At 49.3% G+C, this 21229-nt stretch overlaps 1 protein-coding gene and 1 long non-coding RNA gene across 9 annotated transcripts in view; one reads left to right on the forward strand and one right to left on the reverse strand.

Moving 5' to 3' along the window:
- IL4R (interleukin 4 receptor) overlaps positions 1-21229 on the forward strand; it is a 49758-nt gene that overhangs the window by 6112 nt on the left and 22417 nt on the right. For 2 of the 8 annotated variants that reach the window (XM_040258281.1, XM_040258313.1), the window contains exon 2: positions 20112-20202. In XM_040258281.1, coding sequence (XP_040114215.1) covers positions 20112-20202 — 91 coding nt within the window. Of the gene's footprint in view, positions 1-7423; positions 9004-19593; positions 20203-21229 lie in introns of those variants that run through there. The other 6 variants (XM_040258290.1, XM_040258306.1, XM_040258318.1 and 3 more) reach the window with 5 other exon arrangements.
- Positions 1926-10767, reverse strand: LOC120876440. Its single transcript, XR_005724173.1, has 3 exons — positions 8978-10767; positions 2594-2706; positions 1926-2122 (listed from the first exon to the last, which is right to left on the reverse strand). It is a non-coding gene; the product is annotated as an uncharacterized LOC120876440 (long non-coding RNA).

The raw sequence follows: 21229 nt of genomic DNA on the forward strand, positions 1-21229 counted from the left end.
GGTTAGAAATAACGGAGTGTAGTCACCAAGGACTGTTTTGGAGAACTGTGAAAGGCCTGAGGGTTTCCAGAAACAGCCAGAAAAGTGTTTTGTCTTTTTAAAAGAGGAAATGGAACTTCTCCGGAGAGGGAGAGGAGGGATGCCAGTCCTCTGCGGCGGCAGCCCTCCAAGCCTGCAGACCGACCCTCACCCCTGGCCTCCCAGCAGTCTTGCTTCTGGGGAGTAGGCCTTCTAGAAGCCAGATTCCTGCTGTTGGACAGCTCTAACTAGGAGAAGATGTTTCCTGGGAGTTAGCCAGTTCAGCTTTCCAGGAGCTTTCACTTTCTAGCTTTAGTTCTGTTTCTTGGAGGTTGTAGGCATTGCCCTCCAATCCAGCCCAATGGTTTTCTTTTTCTTTTTAAAAAATATTTATGCATTTATTTATTTGGCTGCACCAGGTCTTAATTGTGGCATGTGGGATCTAGTTCCCCGATAGGGGATCGAACCTGGGCCCCCTGCATTGGGAGCATGGAGTCTTAGCCACTGGACCACCAGGGAAGTCCCCTTAATGGTTCTCTCCTTCAGACAACACAGCCATAATTCATTGTCATTCTTCCTGTTCAGTCTGGCTTTGTACATGATCCAGTTGGTCGGAGCCCCACGTAAAAACCACTGCCTCTCCCAAAGCCTTCCCCAGTCAGAAAGGAGGGAGACTATCACCTCCTTGGTCTGGAACCCACACCTCTGTTGATACCACCCGCTTTTTAGTGACCACATCCCCCTCGGGGCTGGTACTGGATTTGTCAGCTAAATCCTCCAGAATTCCCTTCTACTGTTTAGTCACTGAGTAGTGACCGACTCTTTTGCTACCCTATGGACTGTATAGCCCACCAGGCTCCTCTGTCCATCAGATTTCTCAGACAAGGATACTGGAGTGGATTGCCATTTCCTTCTCCAGGGGGATCTTCCCAACCCAGGGATCGAACCTGGGTCTCCTGCATTGTAGGCAGATTCTTTACCTCTGAGCCACCCAGGAAGCCCCTCTTCTACCTGAGCTGCTGTCAGTAAGGGTTTCTTCCATTCTGAGACTCCTTGTTTGTGGCTAACAGTTGTTCTCAGTTTTTCTTGTTCCTTAATAAATCCACCTCAGGCTATAATTTTTTTCTAAGTACTGCTATGACTTTATTCCACAGTTCTTGTTACACAAAATCATTCACTACTAAAATAGTTGATAATTTCTTTTTTGATTAAAAATTGTTATATGCTTTATGGTCTTTTAAGGTGGATGGAATTTTAAAGTTATATTTTGATTATTGATTTCTATGGATAGTGGTCAATATTTGTAGCTTCTATGATCTCAGTGATGGAGAATCTGTTGAGATCTTCTTTGTAGGATTTTCTGATCAGTCTTTCTGTCTGTTCCTCTTGTCATTGAAAAGATGTGTATTTCTGGCTGGGTGTAAAGTTATAAAACTATGTCTATCTAGGTCATGTTTACGAATTATATCATTTGTATTTTTCATGTTTTTTATGTAGCTTTCTCTACCTGCTTCATCTCCCACTCTAACGGAAGCTCTGTTCATTTTCCCTTGACCTGCTCTCAGCTTTGTGTGTCATTTAAAAGATATTTATATATTTAGCTATATCAAGTTTTAGCTCTTTCATCCCAGCACAAGCACACAGGCTCTCTAGTTGTGGCATGCAAGCTCAGTGATTGCGGCACACAGGCTTAGTTGCTCCAAGACATGTGGGATCTTAGTTCCCTGACCGGGATTCAGGCCACTTCAAGGTGGATTCCTAACCACTGGACCACCAGGGAAGCCCTTGGTTTTTTGCTTTGTTTTTGGAAGTGCATGTAAATAGAATGTATGAATAGAAGAGGGTTCAGGACTTTTACACCTTCTCGGTGAGTTGCTCCTTTTATCAATATAAAACAGCTACCCTTCTCTCTTTTAATAATACTTTGATGCCTTGAATTCCATTTTATTCAGTATGAAGAGGACTCAGTGGTAAAGAATCCACCTGCCAATGCAGGAGACACGGGTTTGATCCTTGGGTTGGGAAGATCCCCTGGAGAAGGAAACCTACTCCAGTATTCTTGCCTGGGAAAGCCCATGGACACAGGAGCCTGCCGGGTTACAGTCTGTGGGGATGCAAAAGAGTCAGACACGACTTGGCGACTAATCGACAACAAACAGCAGCAACAGGAATAATATTTCTATACCTGTTATCTCTATTTGCTTTTTCCTTGACTAATTTTCCAATTATTTTCTTTTCTTCCCCTCTACAGTTGTAGGACTTTTCTTTGACGCTGCTCTGGTACCCAGATGAGTTTTTTTTAAAAAAAGCAAAACAAAACTTACATCTTCGTCTCAGCTCTGCAGCTCACTTGCTCAGTAATCTTGGGCAAGTCATTTTCCCTCTCTGGGCTTCAATTTCCTAAACCATAAAATGAGGATATGACTTGCTTTGCCCTTCTCTAGGGTTTTTGTGAAAATAATAACATAGTGAATATGAAAGACCTCGTAAACATACCTGTACTCATATTAGTCACTGAGTGTCAATATTGCCCGCAGTTCTGGGCAGTGAGAATGGCCTGGAGGGAGGAACTCACCCACGATGAGGCAGCCGACAGCTTCAGTTTCGCAGGCATTGGTTGGCTGCGTCCCATGTTTGCAAAGAGACATGATGAGTAAGCCACAATCCTTGCCCTGGAGGACTTTTAGCCTGGAAAGACAGAGAAATGACAGGCATGTTTCACCCTTTATGAGAATGGAGAGGATATTGGGACAGAGAGACTGGCAGAGCTGTGAAGTGGGCAGAGGAAAGAGTAGGGTTTGACCAGGAACTTCCTGAGGATGCGTAGGTGGAGGGCACCGGGAGGCAGGGGAAATGGCCCAAGGGAAGTGGGGAGTCTGTGGCATGTTGGGGGACAGTGGGGCGGGGCGGGGAGGCTAAAGACTGTTCTTTGACCTCCCCTTGCCTGCCCCCGCTGAGGAGGAAGGCAGTGGGGCTTGCAAAATTTTGGAATTCCTCACAGAAAAAGTGTTGTGGCTCAGCCACGTAAAAGCAGGCAGTGATAGCGTGCCTCTAGCCATGCTTCCTCTCATCACCATAACAACTGCATCCCAGAGGGACAGAAGGAAGGGAACATTTAGGGGTGCCAGAGCTTAGGGAAGGTGCAGGGGGGTCTCACCTGTTGCTCCTTTCCTCTTGTTGGGGGTCCTGGCATCTCAGGACACTCACCGCCCTGCATCCACCCCCCTGCCCCCCTGCAAGAGGACATCAGCTGGTGGTTGTAAGCCAAAGGGGATCACAAATGTAGTGTGTGGTTTTTAAAAATCAAAGTAATATACATAAAAATCTGGATTTCTAGCTTCTTGTGGAAAATCGAGAGTCCTAGCGATGCCTAGGCCTTCACATATGTGGTGCAAAGCAGAGTGGTGGGCGGCTGCCTGTTAGGGCTGGACATGCGCTCTCCACTGTCCCCTCTCTACTCTCTGAGGTCATGTGTCTGAAGTCTCTTAGATGTTTGAGTTGACGCTGAGGGAGGTGACTCTCTGTGGCCACGAGTGGTGGCTGGAAGCTGCCCCCAGAAGGAGTGAGTGCCCCGTCTTCAGGGGCAAGTTGCTAGAGTGTTGATGGCGCTGTGCAAAGGCCTAGAGGCACCTGCAGTCTTTCCAACTGTGGACTCCAGGGTCTTTGGGGATCCACCAGCCCTGAGAACTGGCTGTTCTGGGACCTCCGCTGACATACCCTGATTGCCTCATGCACTTTCCTCTGCTCTCTTCCTTTCCGTCTCATCCATCCTTTTTTTTCTTTTCCTTTTTATTGCAATGTACATGCAGGCAAAGGCCCACCTTCACAAAGTAAACACGAGCACATATAACCTGATCAAGAACGAAGCATGACCAGCACCTCCCACAGAAGTTTCTCTCCCGCCCACTCTCTCCCAGGACACTCTCCCAGCCACTAACCCCAGGATTGGTTTGTCTCCTTTTGGACTTTTTCTGAATGGAGCACGTATCGCCCTTCCAAGCCCAGGCTCCTTCGCTTAGCTTGTGCTCTGAGACCCCGTCTGTGTGTCACACCATTTGCTGTGTACTCAGAGTTGCAGAGTGATCAGTAGGCGCTGGGAGACAGGCTCTGTCACCTGTCCTGTCAGCTCTGCCCCAGGCCTCTCTGCCCAGCCATGCCAGCCATGGTCCCTTTGCCTCTCCTCAACCACCCCAGGAGGCAAAGTGGTCCTGCTCTCATTTCACAGATAAAGAGACCGAGGCGCTGTGATCGGTCTCCAAGGACCCCAGCTTGCCAAGGTCTCCCAGCCAGTTAGTGCCGAGCCCATGCTCAGAGTTAAGCTTCCACGTCTTAGGTGCCCTGGGGTCCCTGCCCACGTGGGTCACCCCACATGACTGACGAGTGTCCCCGACCGGGCCAAGAATGATAAGGGGTGAGACAACAGAAAGAACTCCGAGGAGAGCCCCACCCCAGCCCCGCCTGTCTGCAGACCGTGGGCAGGGAGCATTTATCTGTGCTGCCCTGTCAGGTTTGCCTAGGGGGCAAAGTCCTGGTCACTGTTAAGACATGCTCCTTGCAAGGGCTAGGCAAACAGAGTGTGTGTGCGTGTGTGCGCTCAGCCATATCCACTGTGATCCCATGGACTGTAGCCTGCCAGGCTCCTCTGTCCATGGGACTCTCCAGGCAAGAATACTGGAGTGGGTTGCAATTTCTACCCCAGGAGATCTTCCTGACCCGGGATTGAACCCACGTCCCTTGTGTCTCCTGCATTGACTGGCAAATTCTTCACCGCTACACCACCTGGGAATCCTGGGCAAACAGTGGTGGAAGCCAAATTCTAGCTCATCACTTCCTTGGGACTATTATTGAACCCCTCCGAGCCTCAGTTTCTTCTTCTGTGCAAGGGAGGTTTGACCACATCTTCCACACGGGGCTTGCTGGGAGAAGCAAGCAGAGTGGTATATAAAAAGGGTGAGTTTATGGCTGCTTCTCCTAGACCAGGTGCTGTACTGTGACTCGGAAGATCCGGGTTCACTTTCCAGGACCATTGCTGACTAGCTGTGCATCCTCAGGCAGGTTTCTGAACCTCTCTGGGCCTCAGGTTCCCCTGTCTACAAAGGGAATGATAATTCTTGCACCTTCCGTGTTCCTTGGCTGGGGAAGAGGGGTGGGCCCTATGGGCAGAGGGGCCCAGGGCCTGATCTCTAAAGACTCAAGGAACTGGGGAAAATCATGGTGACTTCTGGTGACCTTAGGAAGGAGGCGCACCAGGAGCCGTGACTATCACTAAGACGGCCAAAATCTAATCAGCATCTGGAGCTCCAGACATCTTGTATCTGTGTCTCAGGGCAGTGAGCACTAATCATGATAATGCCCCAATTACCAGCTCTTGGGAGGTCAGCCCCTTCCCCCCACCCCGCGCCGGGGTGGCTAAGATCTGTGTGGTGCCTGCATGGGGTATTCAAGGAGACTCTGAGCCCTGATTGGTCAGTGCTTATCCAGCAGAGAGAGGCAGAAAACACCAGTTCTGGGAGCTGTATCCCTGCCTCCATCAGGGTTGGCTGGCCGGACCTCACTGCACACAGCCAGGGGGTATTCATCCATTTAGCAAATATCTATAGAATCCCCCCCCCTGCTGTGTGCCAGGCCCTGTGCTAGGCTGTAGGGCTATAGCAGCGAATAGGGTGGGCATAGCCTCTGGCCTTGTAGGAGCTGGCTTCTCTGGGGGGTTTACAGTGCACAGCAGGCGTGTGTGAGTGATAAGCTACGAGGAATAAGTGTGGGCAGAAACACGAAGCAGGAGAAGGGCTTGTAGAGTGATAGAGGCTGGCCATTGGGCCTCAGCAGGTGATATCTGCACGCAGGTCCCTCAGGCTCAGCTTCTTTCCTGGGGGCTCTGGTACCTTCTGAAGATGGGCATGGCTTCCAGGAGGCTAGGTGGAGTCACCCAGATGCCTCTCCTGTGAACACTTGCACTCAGTGTGTCCACAGGCAACCTGAGTGCCCACATTGCCATAAAGTGGCTGTTGGAGTAGGATGCCAGCCTGTCCCTGAGATGGTGACCCTCACTCTGGGAGTCTGGCCCAAGCGAGTCCCATGAAGGAGATCCACAGCCCCCAGCCCTCTCCTGCCCCTCAGATGCGGCTGTGTCTCACTCTGCACAGCAAACCCTGGGCTTGAGCCACAGCTCATGACTCACAAACCTGTCTCCTCCAGCGTGAGCCTTCTCTCTGAGCTCCAGGCTGCTAGGACATACTGCCTCCTGAATGCCTCCTGGGTCCATCACCCATTTGGACTCACCAAGTCCACAGTGCCTCAAAGCATGTGGTCTTCCCCAGCAAGACCACGCCTCTTCCCGACATCCCCCCACCATCTACCCATCCGCCCGTGCCCCAGCCCAAGGCCACCTGCGCTCCCAGCTCCCAGCCACTAGGCATCACCAGGTTCTGCCACGTCCACCTCCCAGACAGAGCTGGTGCTGCCTGTTCTTCTGCAGCTCCGGCAGTACCCGCTCCTCTGTCAGCTGCTCCTGCGGTCATTCACACACAGGTCAGAGTGAGCTTTCTGGAAAGCAGCTCCCCTCTTACTTAATAGCCTTCAGTGGCTCCCTATTGCCTTGGGGACGAGGTCTGAATTGCTTACCAACCCTGGTAGACAGTGTTGTCCTCCAGCCCTGCTGATCTCACTGCTCTCATCCTCTGTGACCCTTACCCACTGCTGCAGCCCAGGCCCTGTCTTGTGGGATGGGAAATGGACCACACCCTCCTTCTTTTAGGCTCCTTCAGAAACTGTAAAATGGGTTTCATCATTGTATTCATCTCACAGGGGTCCTTAAGCATCCTTGATCAGCGCCCAGCACTAAGGAAGCACTGTATCAGTGTAAAAACGGGAATAAAGTCAAGTACACACACTCATTTGTGGAGTTCCTGCTCTGTGCCGGGCGCTGGGCTAGGTGTCTCCTTACAGAGGGTGAAGCAGTTTCCCTGCCCTGGCGGGGCCACGTGCCTTCTGGGGCACGTTCTTCCTTCCTCTCCACACACCGCCACCCCTCCCCTGGGGGAGTCTTGGTCATTTACCCACCCCACCCGCCCCCACTGACCCTTTGGGACCAGGGGGACCTTCCCGGTCCCTCAGCACTGACAGCTCCATCCTCACAGCCTCCTACGTATCTGATGGTGGCTGACCTCAGTCCACTCCATCTTGGTGGGTGGCACCTCCATCCTTCCAATGGCTCAGGCCAAAGCCCTCAGGGTCATTTTATAAAACTGTCTATTTATTTATTTTGTACTGACTGTGCTGGGTCTTTGTTGCTGCACTCAGAGGCTCCTCACTGTGGTGGTCTGTCTTGTTGCAGAATGTGGGCTTCAGTAGTTGTGGCACGTGGGCTTAGCTGCCCTGCAGCTTTGTGGGATCTTCCCGGACCAGGGATCAACCTCAAGTCCCCTGCGCTGGCAGATGGATTCTTAAGCACTGTGACCACCAGGGAAGTCCCTCGGGATCATTTTTTTCTTACTCCTTCTAATCCCCTTTTCTCTGCCCCAGCCCTCAAACTCCATTCTGTCAGCAAAGCCTGTTGACTCTACCTTCAAATCAGATCTGGAATTTAACTCATTCTTACCTCTTCTTCCCTACAACCCTGGCATACCTGGCACCTAGTACCTGGGCTAGTCCAGTGGCCTCCTCATGGGGTTCTGCTTCTGCCCTTGACCCCCCCAGGCCAGAAGGAGCCTTTGATAGTCTCACCACTGTGCCCCAGATCCTCCAGTAACTTTTCTTCTGGCTCAAATATTTGCTAAAGGCAAGGAGGAAGAAATGAATGAGTGAATGAATGTCTTTTTCCACATCTGTAGTAGCTGGCCGATAGTAAGTGCTAAGAAAGCACCTGCAATGAGAATACATGGGGCAGGACTTCCGTGGTACCATAGTGGGTAAGAATCTGCCTGCCAGTGCAGGGGATGCAGGTTCAATCCCCAGTCCGGGAAGATTCCACATGCTGCAGAGCAACTAAGCACGTGTGCACAGGTACTGAAGCCCACACGCGTAGAGCCTGTGTCCCGCAACAGAGAGAAGCCACTACAGTGAGACGCCCACACACCACCATGAAGAGTAGCCCCTGCTTGCTGCAACTAGAGAAAGCCCCCGAGCAGCAACGAAGACTCAGTGCAACCAAAAATAAATAAAAATGAAAAAAAAGAATACATGGGTCACGAGCGAGTGGGTGAGGACGGGAGCACACAGTAGGCACACGGGGAGCCTAGCGAGGCCTGGAGTACACAATAGGTACACGGGGAGCCTGGTTAGGACATGAGCACACAGTAGGTACACGGGGAGCCTGGTTAAAACATCAGTACACAGTAGGTACACAGGGAGCCTGGTGAGGCCTGGAGCACACAGCAGGTACATGGGGAGCCTGGCAGGCTCTTGGGTGAGGTGGTTCTTGCTCCTGGTGGCGGCAGAAACAGTCCTCCACCAGCCTGCCCTCCCCTCCCTTCTCGGGTTGGGAGTGGGGCAGGCAGGCAGAGCCCAGGCCATCTTGGGGCTCTGGCCTGGCCAGCCTCTGTTTTGGGTGGGGCAGCTGATGTGGCCACTGATTCCAGGAACTCTCGCTGGGCAGCAGTTCTGGGAAGGCTGTGTCTTCCCTTCCCTCCTGGCCCCCTGCCAGACCGGCTCAGCTGCCCCGGAGAGCAAGGGAAGCTGCAGGCCAGCTTCAGATTGTGCAGTTTCAGGGGTCAGCAACTCCCAGGGGAGGTACGCCCCTTGGCCCTGCTGTCCTGGGCTCCCTCTCCACGTGCCTCTTGTCACGGGGCTGGCTGCATCCTGTCCACTGATCCACCCCCTCCACTGCCACCCCGCCCTTCACTCGGGTCTGCAGCCAAGAGAGGGAAGAGGAGCAGGAAGCCTGTGCACCCTGCTGGGCTCAGGCTGAGCCCCAGCGGGTCGCTTCCATACCCCTGCTGGCTTCTGACATTTCAGGACTCACTGCTCATCTCCTCCCAGATCAAAAGAGTGAGTTAAGCATGTCTCCGGCCGCCGGCACACTCTGGGTGCTTCTGCTCTCTTCTTGGCTCAGGCTTCCCCCGACTCTGCTGCTTCCTAACTCTGTGACTTTGGCTTTGTCGCTTGCCCTCTTGAGGCTTCAGGTTTCCTCCCTGGCCAGTGGGACTGGTAATGCCGCATGCCAGGGCTTCAGGAACTATGTGTCTAGAGGCAGTGGTTAGGTGCATGGGTTCTGGAGTGAGATTGCCTGGGTTCAGATCCTAGCTCTCTGCCCACAAGCAAGTGCGCTAACCTCTCTGTGCCTTTGTGGCCTCATCATTAAAATGGGGATTGGTGGGATGGGGAGAGAGATAGGAGGGAGGTTCAAGAGGGAGAGGACGTATGTATACCTATGGCTGATTCATGTTGAGGTTTGATAGAAAACAACAAAATTCTGTAAAGCAATTATTCTTCAATTAAAAAATAAAATAAGTTTTAAAAATTAAAATGAAACAAAAAAAAGAAAAAAGAACATAGCTGAATTTAATAGAAAATGACCAAAATAAATGTCATTCAAATAAGAAATAACATAAAAAGATTTTTTTTAAAAACTGGGGATTTTAACAGTACTTGTGAGAACTAAATTGCTCAATATGTTATAGGCACTTAGAACCAAGTCCTGCAAGCACATAATAAGCATTATATATGCATAGCAATTGGAATGAGCAAAGGCTTGATACATACTCCGTGTTTAAAACCAGATTATTGTCTTCACTGTGGTTGAATTTTAACCAACATTTCCTAGATGTTTCATGAGCACGTGACTGTGTACACGTCAGGCATTGTTTAGACACAGGGGACAAAGCAATAACCACAACTGTTTTTCTCAAAGAGATGTTTGTTTTATTGATTTGTAAGACCACTTTATATATGAAGGCCCTTCACTTTCTAGAATGCAGATTGCTACTATTTTGCTAATCCTTTGCTTGCTTGCTTTTTTTCTTCATGGTGTGTTTTGATCTGGGAAAGTTGAAAACATTTTTGTCACCAAAGCTTTGTGTCTTTGCCATCCACATCCTGAAGTAAAGTAAACATTCACACATATAACCTCAGTGATATGATTAGAGATGGTGATAAGTATATGACAGAAATAAACAAGGTGCCTAGATAAGAAGTAACAAAGGAGCCCTCGTTGCATGGTGTTTCCTGATATATAGGCTGCGAAGGAGGAAAGAGACAGGAGTATATCAGAGTGTTCAGAAGGCCACTGGGATGAAAGGCTCTTGGGGAAAGAGGGCAGGAATAGGAGGGAATGCTACTGGGGTCTCAGGACCCAGATCATTAGACGGATTTGGCTGGTTTGGGATTTTTGTGTGTGTGCATTTTCTTAAACTTTTAATTTTATGGTAATTATTATAAGAATGAGGGCTTCCTTGGTGACTCAGAAGGTAAAGAATCTGCCTACAATGCGGGAGACCTGGGCTCGATCCCTGGCTTGGGAAGATCCCCTGGAGAAGGGCATGGCAACCCACTCCAGTATTCTTGCCTAGGAAATCCCCATGTACAGCGGAGCCTGGCAGGCTACTACTGTCCATGGGGTCGCAGAGTTAGACATGACTGAGCAACTAAGCAACAACACAACAAAATTGTAAGAATTCATCCGCACAGTTGTAAGAAATAATACAGAGAGGTCCCTTATACTCTTTCCGCGAAAGGTAATCATGTCTTACAAAACTGTAGTTCAGTATCACAACCAAGATATTGACATTGATAGAATCACCTGCTCGTCCTCAGATAGCCCCTGTTGTGCTTGCACTTGTCTGCATGTGTTTACAGGCAAGTGCACACGCACATGTTCTTTGTATTCATTTTCTTAGCCTGACTCTTACTAATTTAACCTTATCATGTGCACAGGTTTTTGTCTCCACAACCGCAGTGAGACACAGAACAGTCCTTTCCTCTCGAGGATCCCCGTGTTGCCCTTTTATAGCCACACCTCCCTCCCTCCCTCCTTCCCCGCCACCCCCTCCCGCCGCCTCTGGCAGCCACTCATCTATTCACCATTTCCATAATTTGATCATTTCAAGAATGTTACATAAACGGAATCACACAGCGTGTACCCTTTTGGATTGGCTGTTTGCATTCCGGGGTTTGGATCTGACGCTGAGTCAGGGATGCTGTTCTTGGATGAGCTGTGAACCTTTGGGGCTCTGTGGCCCCCTCCCCCGCCCGAGGGAAGATATCTTTCAGGAGACAGAGGCCAGTGAAGTGAGCAGATCATGGCCTGGTTTCCAATTTTAAAATGACTCTGGCTGCAACATGGGGTGCAAGATGGCAACATGGGGTGCAAGATGGGGTGACTCATGTTTGTAGTAACTGCTCACTGCCCCCTCCACCCCTGGCTTCCCCTTATTCCATTGTTCTCCCTACCTCCAAACTAGGTTTTGGAAAAAGTCTTAACATGACCCTATTCAAAGAGTCTCAAACACTGCTCATGGCCTACAGGAGGGCCTTTGACCTGGAGTCCTTACTTGGGCTTCAGTAAGCTCAAGTGGGCTTCCCTGGTGGTTCAGTGGTAAAGAACCCACCTATCAGTACAGGAGACACAGAGACGTGAGTTCAATCCCTGGGTTGGGAAGATGGCAACCCACTCCAATGTTCTTGCCTGGAGAATCCCATGGACCGAGGAGCCTGGCGGGCTACGGTCCATAGGGTCACAAGGAGTTGCACACAACTGAAGTGACTTAGCACCCACGCAGGCAAGCTCAAGTAACCTCTGTGTGAACCACTAAGATGGAATGCAAAATTAAATGTTTGCACTTTTCTAGGAAAAGATCTTGGAGTTTGGAACGGATGTTTACATGGGTCAGTGACCTCCAAAGCTTTGAGGACTCTGGCGTCTAAACACCTATAGTGGTTAAGAGCCAGCAAAGGCTCTGGATCCTGACTGCCCCTGTTCAGATCCCAGGACTGTCACCTTTCTGTAACCTCAGAGAAGTCACCAAACTTTTCTGAGCCTTAGTTTCCTCATGTGAAAATGGGAAAAAAAAATAGTACCTACTTGATAGGGCTGTTTTAAATATTGAATGCTCAAACTACCGCACAATTGCACTCATCTCACATGCTAGTAAAGTAATGCTCAAAATTCTCCAAGCCAGGCTTCAACAGTATCTGAACCAAGAACTTCGAGATGTACAAACTGGTTTTAGAAAAGGCAGAGGAAACAGAAATCAAATTGCCGAAATCTGTTGGATTATCGAAAAAGCAAGAGAGTTCCAGAAAAACATCTATTTCGGCTTTATTGACTATGCCAAAGCCTTTGACTGTGTGGATCACCACAATCTGTGGAAAATTCTTAAAGAGATAGGAATACCAGACCACCTGACCTGCCTCTTGAGAAACCTATATGCAGGTCAGGAAGCAACAGTTAGAACTGGACATGGAACAACAGACGGGTTCCAAATAGGGAAAGGAGTATGTCAAGGCTGTATATTGTCACCCTGCTTATTTAACTTATATGCAGAGCACATCTTGAGAAACACTGGACTGGATGAAGCACAAGCCAGAATCAAGATTGCCAGGAGAAATATCAATAACCTCAGATATGCAGATGACACCACCATTATGGCAAAAAGCGAAGAAGAACTAAAGAGCCTCTTGATGAAAGTGAAAGAGGAGAGTGAAAAAGTTGGCTTAAAGCTCAACATTCAGAAAACTAAGATCATGACATCTGGTCCCATCACTTCATGGGAAATAGATGGGGAAACAATGGAAACAGTGAGAGACTTTATTTTCTTGGGCTCCAAAATCACTGCAGATGGTGACTGAAGCCATGAAATAAAAAGACGCTTACCGCCTGGAAGAAAAGTTATGACCAACCTAGACAGCATATTTAAAAGCAGAGACGTTACTTTGCCAACAAAGGTCCGTCTAGTCAAAGCTATGGTTTTTCCAGTAGTCATGTATGGATGTGAGAGTTGGACTATAAAGAAAGCTGAGCACTGAAGAACTGATGCTTTTAAACTGTGGTGTTGAAGACGACTCTTGAGAGTCTCTTGGACTACAAGGAGATCCAACCAGTCCATCCTAAAGGAAATCAGTCCTGAATATTCACTGGAAGGACTGATGTTGAAATTGAAACTCCAATACTTTGGCTACCTGATGTGAAGATCTGACTCATTTGAAAAGACTCTGATGGTGGGAAAGATTGAAGGTGGGAGGAGAAGGGGATGACAGAGGATGAGATGGTTGGATGGCATCACTGACTCAATGGATGTGAGTTTGAATAAACTCCGGGAGTTGGTGATGGACAGGGAGGGCTGGCATACTGCAGTCCATGGGGTCGCAGAGAGTCAGATATGACTGAGTGACTGAGCTGAACTAAATTGAATATATATATAATGTTTAAGGCTTCCCTGGTGGCTCAGTAAAGAATCTGCCTGCATTGCAGGAGCCCCGGGTTCAATCCCTGGGTCAGGAAGATACCCTGAAGAAGGGAATAGGTACCCACTCCAGGAAACTTGGCTTGTTTAAATATTGGAGTAAATATTGAATGTTTGTTGACTGCATGATGAGGCTGCAGGCGATGGGAGCACAGAGCCCTTTAGGGAAGGGCCTGCTAGATCCTCTGGGGTTTTCGGGCCCTCTCTGTGTCAGTTGTCATCCTCTCGACAAGCTTCAAGTCAGCAGGATTCCTTCCAAAGGGAGGCACAGTTACAGTTGGGTACTATCACCTCCCTGGACATGGCTCTCACATTTCTGTTAATATGGCTTTAGCTGGAAGGACTCTTTTGATTATTGAATTAACCTATGTAAAAAGTTTAGAAGGAAGCAGAATAACCAACTCTTCCTGGCTCATTTCATTCCATCTTGTTGGGTTCAGTCTGTGATTCTAGGAGAAGTTGAAGGAGTTGGTATATTGGAAGGTACCTGGGCTCAGAAGCCAGCAGACCTGGATTCTGACCCTTGCCCTGCCCTCTCTCTAGCTGTGGTATCTGATGGGCAAGTTATTTGACCTCTCTGGCCTCAGTTCCCTTAGGAAGAAAGTGGGAATAACAACCCATCTTGCAGGGCTCTCCGGCTGAGTCAGTAAAGTAATAACTCTCATATACTTGGCAAAAGATCAAGTGAATACTTGACAAGCAAGGTTCTGTTTACACAAATGCTTGGTTAGGATAAAGAAGCTGTTTCCAGCAGTCAGACTCTGCTCAGAAATGACCTGAGAGTGAGTACTGCGTCCCTGGAGGAGTACAAGCAGAAACTGGACAGCAGCGTGTGAGAAATGGAATATTGGCAGGCACCCCTGTTCGGGTCAGCATTTGGACTGGGCAGGCCACCATGATACCCCTGCAACCCCAATCTCAGGAATACCACAATGGAGGGTGGGGACTTGAGATTATTTCCTCTTACCTTGATTGCTTGCTAATTTCTCATTTTCACTCCTTTTCTTTTCTGCACCTTTGCCTTTCATTCCCTGTGATGTTCAGAGAGCCCTTGTTGCCACCACAGCTATGCTGTGTGAAGACGTGCACACCACATCTTGCGTTTTCCCCTGAGATGCAACACCCGCTGTCCCTGTGAAACCAGTGGGTGTGCGTATGTGGGTGTGTGTGTGAACATACATACGTCTGGATGTGCCCTCCAAAAGAGATCAAAGGTAACACCCTGCCCGCTGTACATATCATAGTTCCGTCTTCCCTGAGAGGGGCTTGCTTTGCTCTCCCACACCATCTTAGAGGACTTCACCACGTTAGCCTTCTGCTGTGTGACCCTGGACATGCGTCTTGACCTCTCTGTTTCTCTTTATTCAGAATTTGGGTTGTAGTGACCCGTTTGCCACCTCTGCCACAGGATGCTGTGGATCTCTGTGATCTTGTGAGAGGGAAGGTTATGCAGACTAGGCAGAGGAAACCAGCATCACAGCCCTACCGCCCCACTCCCATCCCTCCCTCCTTGGTCTTCACGGCAGCTCTGCCAGGAGGGCCAGTTGGGACTTCAGGTGGATACCAAGTCTCCCCTAGGGAAAGTTTTCCAGCCCATGCTGAGCCCATCAGAGGCGCCAGATCATGTCCAAAGTGAATTCATTCGACAGACTTTCCTGAGCACATGCTTTGCACATGCTTTCCTAGCACAGGCGTTGTCCCAGGAACTAGGAGCTTGATCGTACATGACACTCTTGTCTGGGCTCTTGGGATGATAGACACACAGTTGAAAGGAGAACGTCTCCCAGTCGCCTTGCCTTTCGCCCCAGGGCACTTTTTGAAGAGTACAGGCCACTTGCTATACGGACCACCCTTCAAGTAGGCTTGTCTAACATTTCCACGTTTCCATGCGACTCGTGCACTGGGGACAGGACCCCAGGGAAGGGATGCTGTGGTCCTCCAAGCGCATTGTTTTCCGAAAGCTCATGACCTTGATTTGTCCCTGGCCATGTCAACACAGACCATTTGGTTAAGGTGGTATCTGCCAGGTTTCTGTGTATAAGGTTCTATACAATTATATATATATATATATATATACACATATATACACACACATACATATATATATATAAAGTACTGTATACAAAATATCTAAAGTTATAAAGTTAATTAATGGGGCTTCCCAGGTGGTGTTAGTGGTCAAGAACCCGGCTGTCAATGCAGAAGACCTAAGAGACGTGCTTTGATCCCTGGGTCAGGAAGATTCCCTGGAGGAGGGCATGGCAACCGACTCCAGTATTCTCGCCTGGAGAATCCCATGGACAGGGGATCCTGGTGGGCTATAGTGCATGGGGTCCCAAAGAGTCGGACATGACTGAAGCGACTTAGCATGCATGCATAGTTTATTAATAAGTATTTGACTCATTAATTCATAATAATTAATATGAGTTGTGGGGAGATACTTGGAGGCTGCTGTGGTGAAATAGAGCTGTCCATTCCCCCCACTTATTCATCTGTATCACTTTAGACTTCTGCACCCCTATTTTACCTCTAAAGGGTTACAGTTGGTTACTAAAAGATTCATTATGAGGTTCCAGTTTTGCCTATTTTGGCCAGTGGGCACCCATTCTAGCTGGCTCTGTCTTTTCGAGAGGTCTTCATCACTCTCAGAGCCCGCCTTTACTGGCACAAGAATCCTAAGCTTTTCGTGTACTTTCCCTGCTCCTAGAGTCAGCTGTTTCTCCGAGGAGCTCTGGTTTCTGTCAGTGCAGAATAATATTTAGAAGCCAAGCCCTGGGCACTGGGATGGCATGGTCCTCAGATGCATAAAAGGGCATTGTCGGGGCAATTAGCAAAATGGAAATAGGGTCTGTGGGTTAACTGGCATCTGTGTTAACTTCCTGCTTTTGATGGTCCTATTGTAATTATGTTGGTGACTCTCCTTTCTTTTCTTGATAAACTACTCGAGTATTAAGGGGTCGTTTATTCATTATGAATAAATGTATAAATAAATGCATGAGAGGGAGACAAGAGGGTGAGCAAGAATGAATGAGGATAGGGAGAGGAAAGGCATGGGGGCGAGAATGAGTTCCTGGTGTGTTTGAAGAGTGGTGGCAGGAAGTGAGGGTGTCCAGTGGGGCAGGAGTGCCTGCCTATGTGGGAGCCAGGTGGAGAGGAGGCGGGGCCAAGCACAGAGGGAGGCGGAGCCAGGTGGAGAGGGAGATTGGGCCCCGCTGGGGAGGGATTTCAAGTGGGACAAAGTCACTGGAAAGCTTCCCACGGAGGTTGAGGGCCCTGGCATGGTATTAGGCTCCCGACTTTGTGCCACGTGCGGTAGGTACACAGCTCACTTCCTCTTTGCAACACACCTGTGAGGTTGATCTTAGTGTCTTTTCCACGGAGCAGTAAAAGGAGCCAAAACTCTGAAATTTAGGGTAACTCTCTTAATGGCGCATGAACTTTGAAGCAGCCCGAGGCCTGGCAGCTGCTTTTCCGGATGGGACTCCCACATAGAGACCGCTGCGGGGCTTGAGGGTGTGGGGTAGGTGCTCTCAGTCAAGCCAGGGGAGCCATCCCAGTCTATTGCTTCTGAGAGGGCGTTTGGCATTACGCGTCAGGAGTGGTGGGAGGAAACTGCAAACTCCTTGACCCCTCGGGAGTCGGCTTCTGAGCGCCTTTCTTAGTGATAATAACTGCTGACATTACTTGACCCATTACTTTGTTCAGGTCACTGTTTGAGGACTCCACGTGTGTAGGTTTTTTTAATCCCTCACAACAGGGATTTCCCTGGTGGTCCAGCGGTTAAGAATCTACCTTCCAATATAGGGAACTCAGGTTCGATCCTTGGACGGCATAAGATCCCATATGCCACTCGCCTCAACTAGGGAGAAGCTCCAGTATGCCTGCAAGTAAGACTCTACATAGCCTAATTAATTAATTAATTTGTAAAAAATCCTCATAACATCCCAGTGAAATGGAGTTGGCCCCACTTGATGGATTAGGAAACCGAGGAACAGGGGCGTTAAGCAATTTGCTCTGTCCCAAGTGACAGAGCATGTATTTAAAGTTAAGGAAATAATCAGAGAAATGTATGGTGATGGTTTTCCAAGGAAGGACTCATAAACCCCTCTGTTTATAGTAACAAAGTAATAAACATAATAAATAAGGGCTAAAATCTGACAGTGGCCACACAATGGAATTCTACTAATTAACTGCTGGGGATCCTAGTGGCCTGGAATGATGTTAAAGGATGTAGTAAGTTTAAGTTTTAAGCTTTAGCATGTATTGGGTGCTGCAATTTTGGTAAATAAAACTTATGTTTATCTCCCAGTTTTTAATAGAACAGATATGGAAGAATAGATTTCAGTACGTAAGGGGTTCTTGCTGGGCCTTGTGATTTGGGGGGATTTGAATTAGGTTTTCTTTGGGGTAACTGCATTTTCTAATTTTTATTCCCCAATCACGGATTGGGTGCTGATTCTAGGAAGGACTGAGGGCAGGAGGAGAAGAGAGCAACAGAGGATGAGATGGTTGGATGGAATCACCAACTCAATGGACATGAGTCTGAGAAAACTCCAGGAGATGGTGAAGGACAGGGAAGGCTGTCATGCTGCAGTCCATGGAGTTGCAAAGCGGCAGACACGACTGAGTGACTGAACAACAACAGATCACGGATTATGGGATGTCATTAACATATTAGGGGTGATGCACGATTCCGTTTGTGTAAACAGCAGAAAAGTGATCCAGGGTTAGAAGTCAGGGTGGCGGAGTAATGACTGGAGGGGAATAGTAATAGTGTTGTGTCATAACTAACCACAAAACCTCAAGGGGCATGTAACAGGAGACATTTTTTAGCTCAAGTTCGTGGGGGCAGCTTACCTGGGCTTGGCTGATTTTGCTGGGCTGATCTCACTAGTGCACCCAAGGTCAGCCTCCAGTTGGCAGGCAGCCCTGCTGATCTTGACCTGACTCAAATGACCTCACTCTCCCAAATGGGGCGGCCGCCTGTTGCCTAATGCAGCATGAAACTGCTGGGACTGTTGCATGTCAGCATCCCAGAGTCTAGCCCAGGCGTGTTGTCCGGGCAGTGGCCCTGAAACAGCATGTCTCCCTGTGCATCACTTTTGCTAATGTCCTACTGGCTGGAGCTAGTCACATAGCTGAGGCCAGGGTTCAAGGGTTGCAGAGAACACCCTCCCTGGAGTGATGATGGGGGTGGAAGCACTGCAAAGTTGTCGTTGTTCAGTTGCTAAGTCATGTCTGAGCCTATGGACTGCAGCACACCAGGCTTCCCTGTTCTCCACTATCTCCCAGAGTTTGCTCAAATTCATGTCCACTGAGTCTGTGATGCTATCCAACCATACCATCCTCTGCCATCCCCTCCTCCTTTTGCCTTCAATCTTGCCCAGCATCAGGGTCTTTTCCAGAGAGTCAGCACTTTGCATCAGGTGGCCAAAGTATTGGAGCTTCACCTTCAGCAACAATCCTTCCAGTGAATATTCAGGATTGATTTCCTTTGGGAGCGACTGGTTTGATCTCCTTGCAGTCCAAGGGACTGCAAAGTTACATGGGTACAAGAGGAGTGAAGAACTAAGCCGTGGATGTAGTAAATCTAACACGCTCAGCAGCGTCATTTTTAGTGGCTGCCTAATGCTTCATGGCGGAGAAGGCGATGGCACCCCATTCCAGTACTCTTGCCTGGAAAATCCCATTGGACGGAGGAGCCTGGTGGGCTGCAGTCCATGGGGTCGCGAAGAGTCGGACACGACTGAGCGACTACACTTTCACTTTCCACTTGCATGCACTGGAGAAGGAAATGGCACCCCACTCCAGTGTTCTTGCCTGGAGACTCTCAGGGGCGGCAGAGCCTGGTGGGCTGCCGTCTATGGGGTCGCACAGAGTCGGACACGACTGAAGCGACTTAGCAGCAGCAGCAGCAGTGCTTCCTGGGGGCTTCTCTGAGGGCTCATGGGTAAAGAATCCACCTACAGTGCAGGAGACACAGGAGAAGCAAGTTCCATCCCTGGGTCAGGGAGATCCCCTGGAGAAGAAAATGGCAGCCCACGCCAGTGTTCTTGCCTGGGAAATCCCATGGACAGAGGAGCCTGGTGGGCTACAGTGCGCGGGGTCACAAAAGAGTCAGACACGACTGAACGACTTAGCACAGCACACAATACTTCCTGGCATGGGTACCATCATTTATTTAACCAGCTCTGTAAGGCTGGACAATTAAAGATTGGCATTTCCAAAGTATATTTCAAGGAACTGTAAACTGCTCCAGAGATTAATTGGGGTTTTCACACACACACACACACAGACACATAAATGAAGGTTAGGTCTGGAAATAAATTTTGTAAGCCTTGGGTTAAATGAAGAAAGGTAGATTCCTTTACTGTGAGACTTATCCGAACCTTCACATGTTAATATGCATTATGAATTTGCAGAAGTCTAAGGGGGGTTGCTCAAACTCAACAGGCCATGGGGTTTCTTTTAAGAAGCATCTCTTGGGACAGGTGTTCTGTGGCTCTGACTCTGGGCTTTGTGCGGGGGTGTTGTGTTTAGTGGTTGTAGGCAGAGCTCTCGTGGGTGTGGAAGGCTTGTTGCTGGCTGAGGGAGGGTCATGTCTGGAGGAAGGTGAGCTCTGAAAGCTGCTCGGGTTGATGGGGCTGGGAGATCACGAGTCAGTGCTAACCCACTCACCCGATTACTTGCTCCCAGCAGGCACCATAGGATCTCTCGATGTGGCGGCTTCTCTCTGTACTCATGTTCCCAGTGAGCTGCCTGATCCTGTTGTGGGTGGCCGGCTCTGGTAAGTCACCCCCCGTCAGTCATCTGTTCCTTCCTTCATTCAGCAGACCTTTGGATTGTTTCCACACCAGGCCCCCAGGATAATCAGAGAACAACACAAAGATTGGAGGAGACTGCATGATAGTGGGAGGGGACAGCTGATGACAGATGCTTCTAATATTAAGGAGATTCTAAAGAGCCTTAGGGGCTTCCCTGATAGCTCAGCTGGTAAATAATCCACCTGCTAATGCAGGAGACCCCAGTTCGATTCCTGGGTCAGGAAGATCCGCTGGAGAAGGGATAGGCTACCTTACAAGGTGATGTTGCTGTTGTTCAGTCGCTAAGTTGTGTCTGACTTTGCAACCCAAGGGACTGCAGCATGCCAGGCTCCGCTGTCTCCCGGAGTTTTGCTCAGATTCATTCAGAAGATGATGGCGAAGGACAAAATAGGGCAGATGAGGCAGGACTCAGAATGCTGGCTGGAGGGGGAGGACTGTGATTTGAAGATGGAAGGGAGGCTCAGGAAGGGAGGGGGCATGGGTATACCCGTGGCTGATTCTTTTTGATGTATGACAGAAAACCACAAAATTCTGTAAGCAATTGTCCTTCAATTTAAAAACTAAAAAATAAAGTGCCTGGAGCCACAGTGGAGCAAAAATGTGAAGGAAATGGGGAGCCGGGCACACATCCAGGTTAGGAGCATGCTCAGTGGCAGCCCCAAGCCCAGAGCCTGCCTGGAGTGTTGGAGAGACCAAGCGATACAGACTGCAGACGTAGGGGAGTCAGTGGGCAGGAGGAGGGAAGAGGTGGAGACAACTAAGTAAGCGGGGGCCCGAGCTGGGTGGGAACTGGGAGGCAGGGAGGAGGCACCGTGAGACGCGTGGGGCCGGGACCGGCAGGGCAGAGGGGGCGGGCATTGGCGTTTGGACCCATCTGAAGGTAGATCTGAAGGCAGATTGGAATTGGGGTGAGAGAGACAGATGGCAAGAGTGACCTGAGTGACTGGGAGGGACACAGTTGTCATTGATGAGATGCAGAGGATATTTGGA

The sequence above is a fragment of the Oryx dammah genome, unplaced genomic scaffold (assembly GCF_014754425.2).
Source record: "Oryx dammah isolate SB20612 unplaced genomic scaffold, SCBI_Odam_1.1 HiC_scaffold_2, whole genome shotgun sequence".
Taxonomy (NCBI): Eukaryota; Metazoa; Chordata; class Mammalia; order Artiodactyla; family Bovidae; genus Oryx; species Oryx dammah.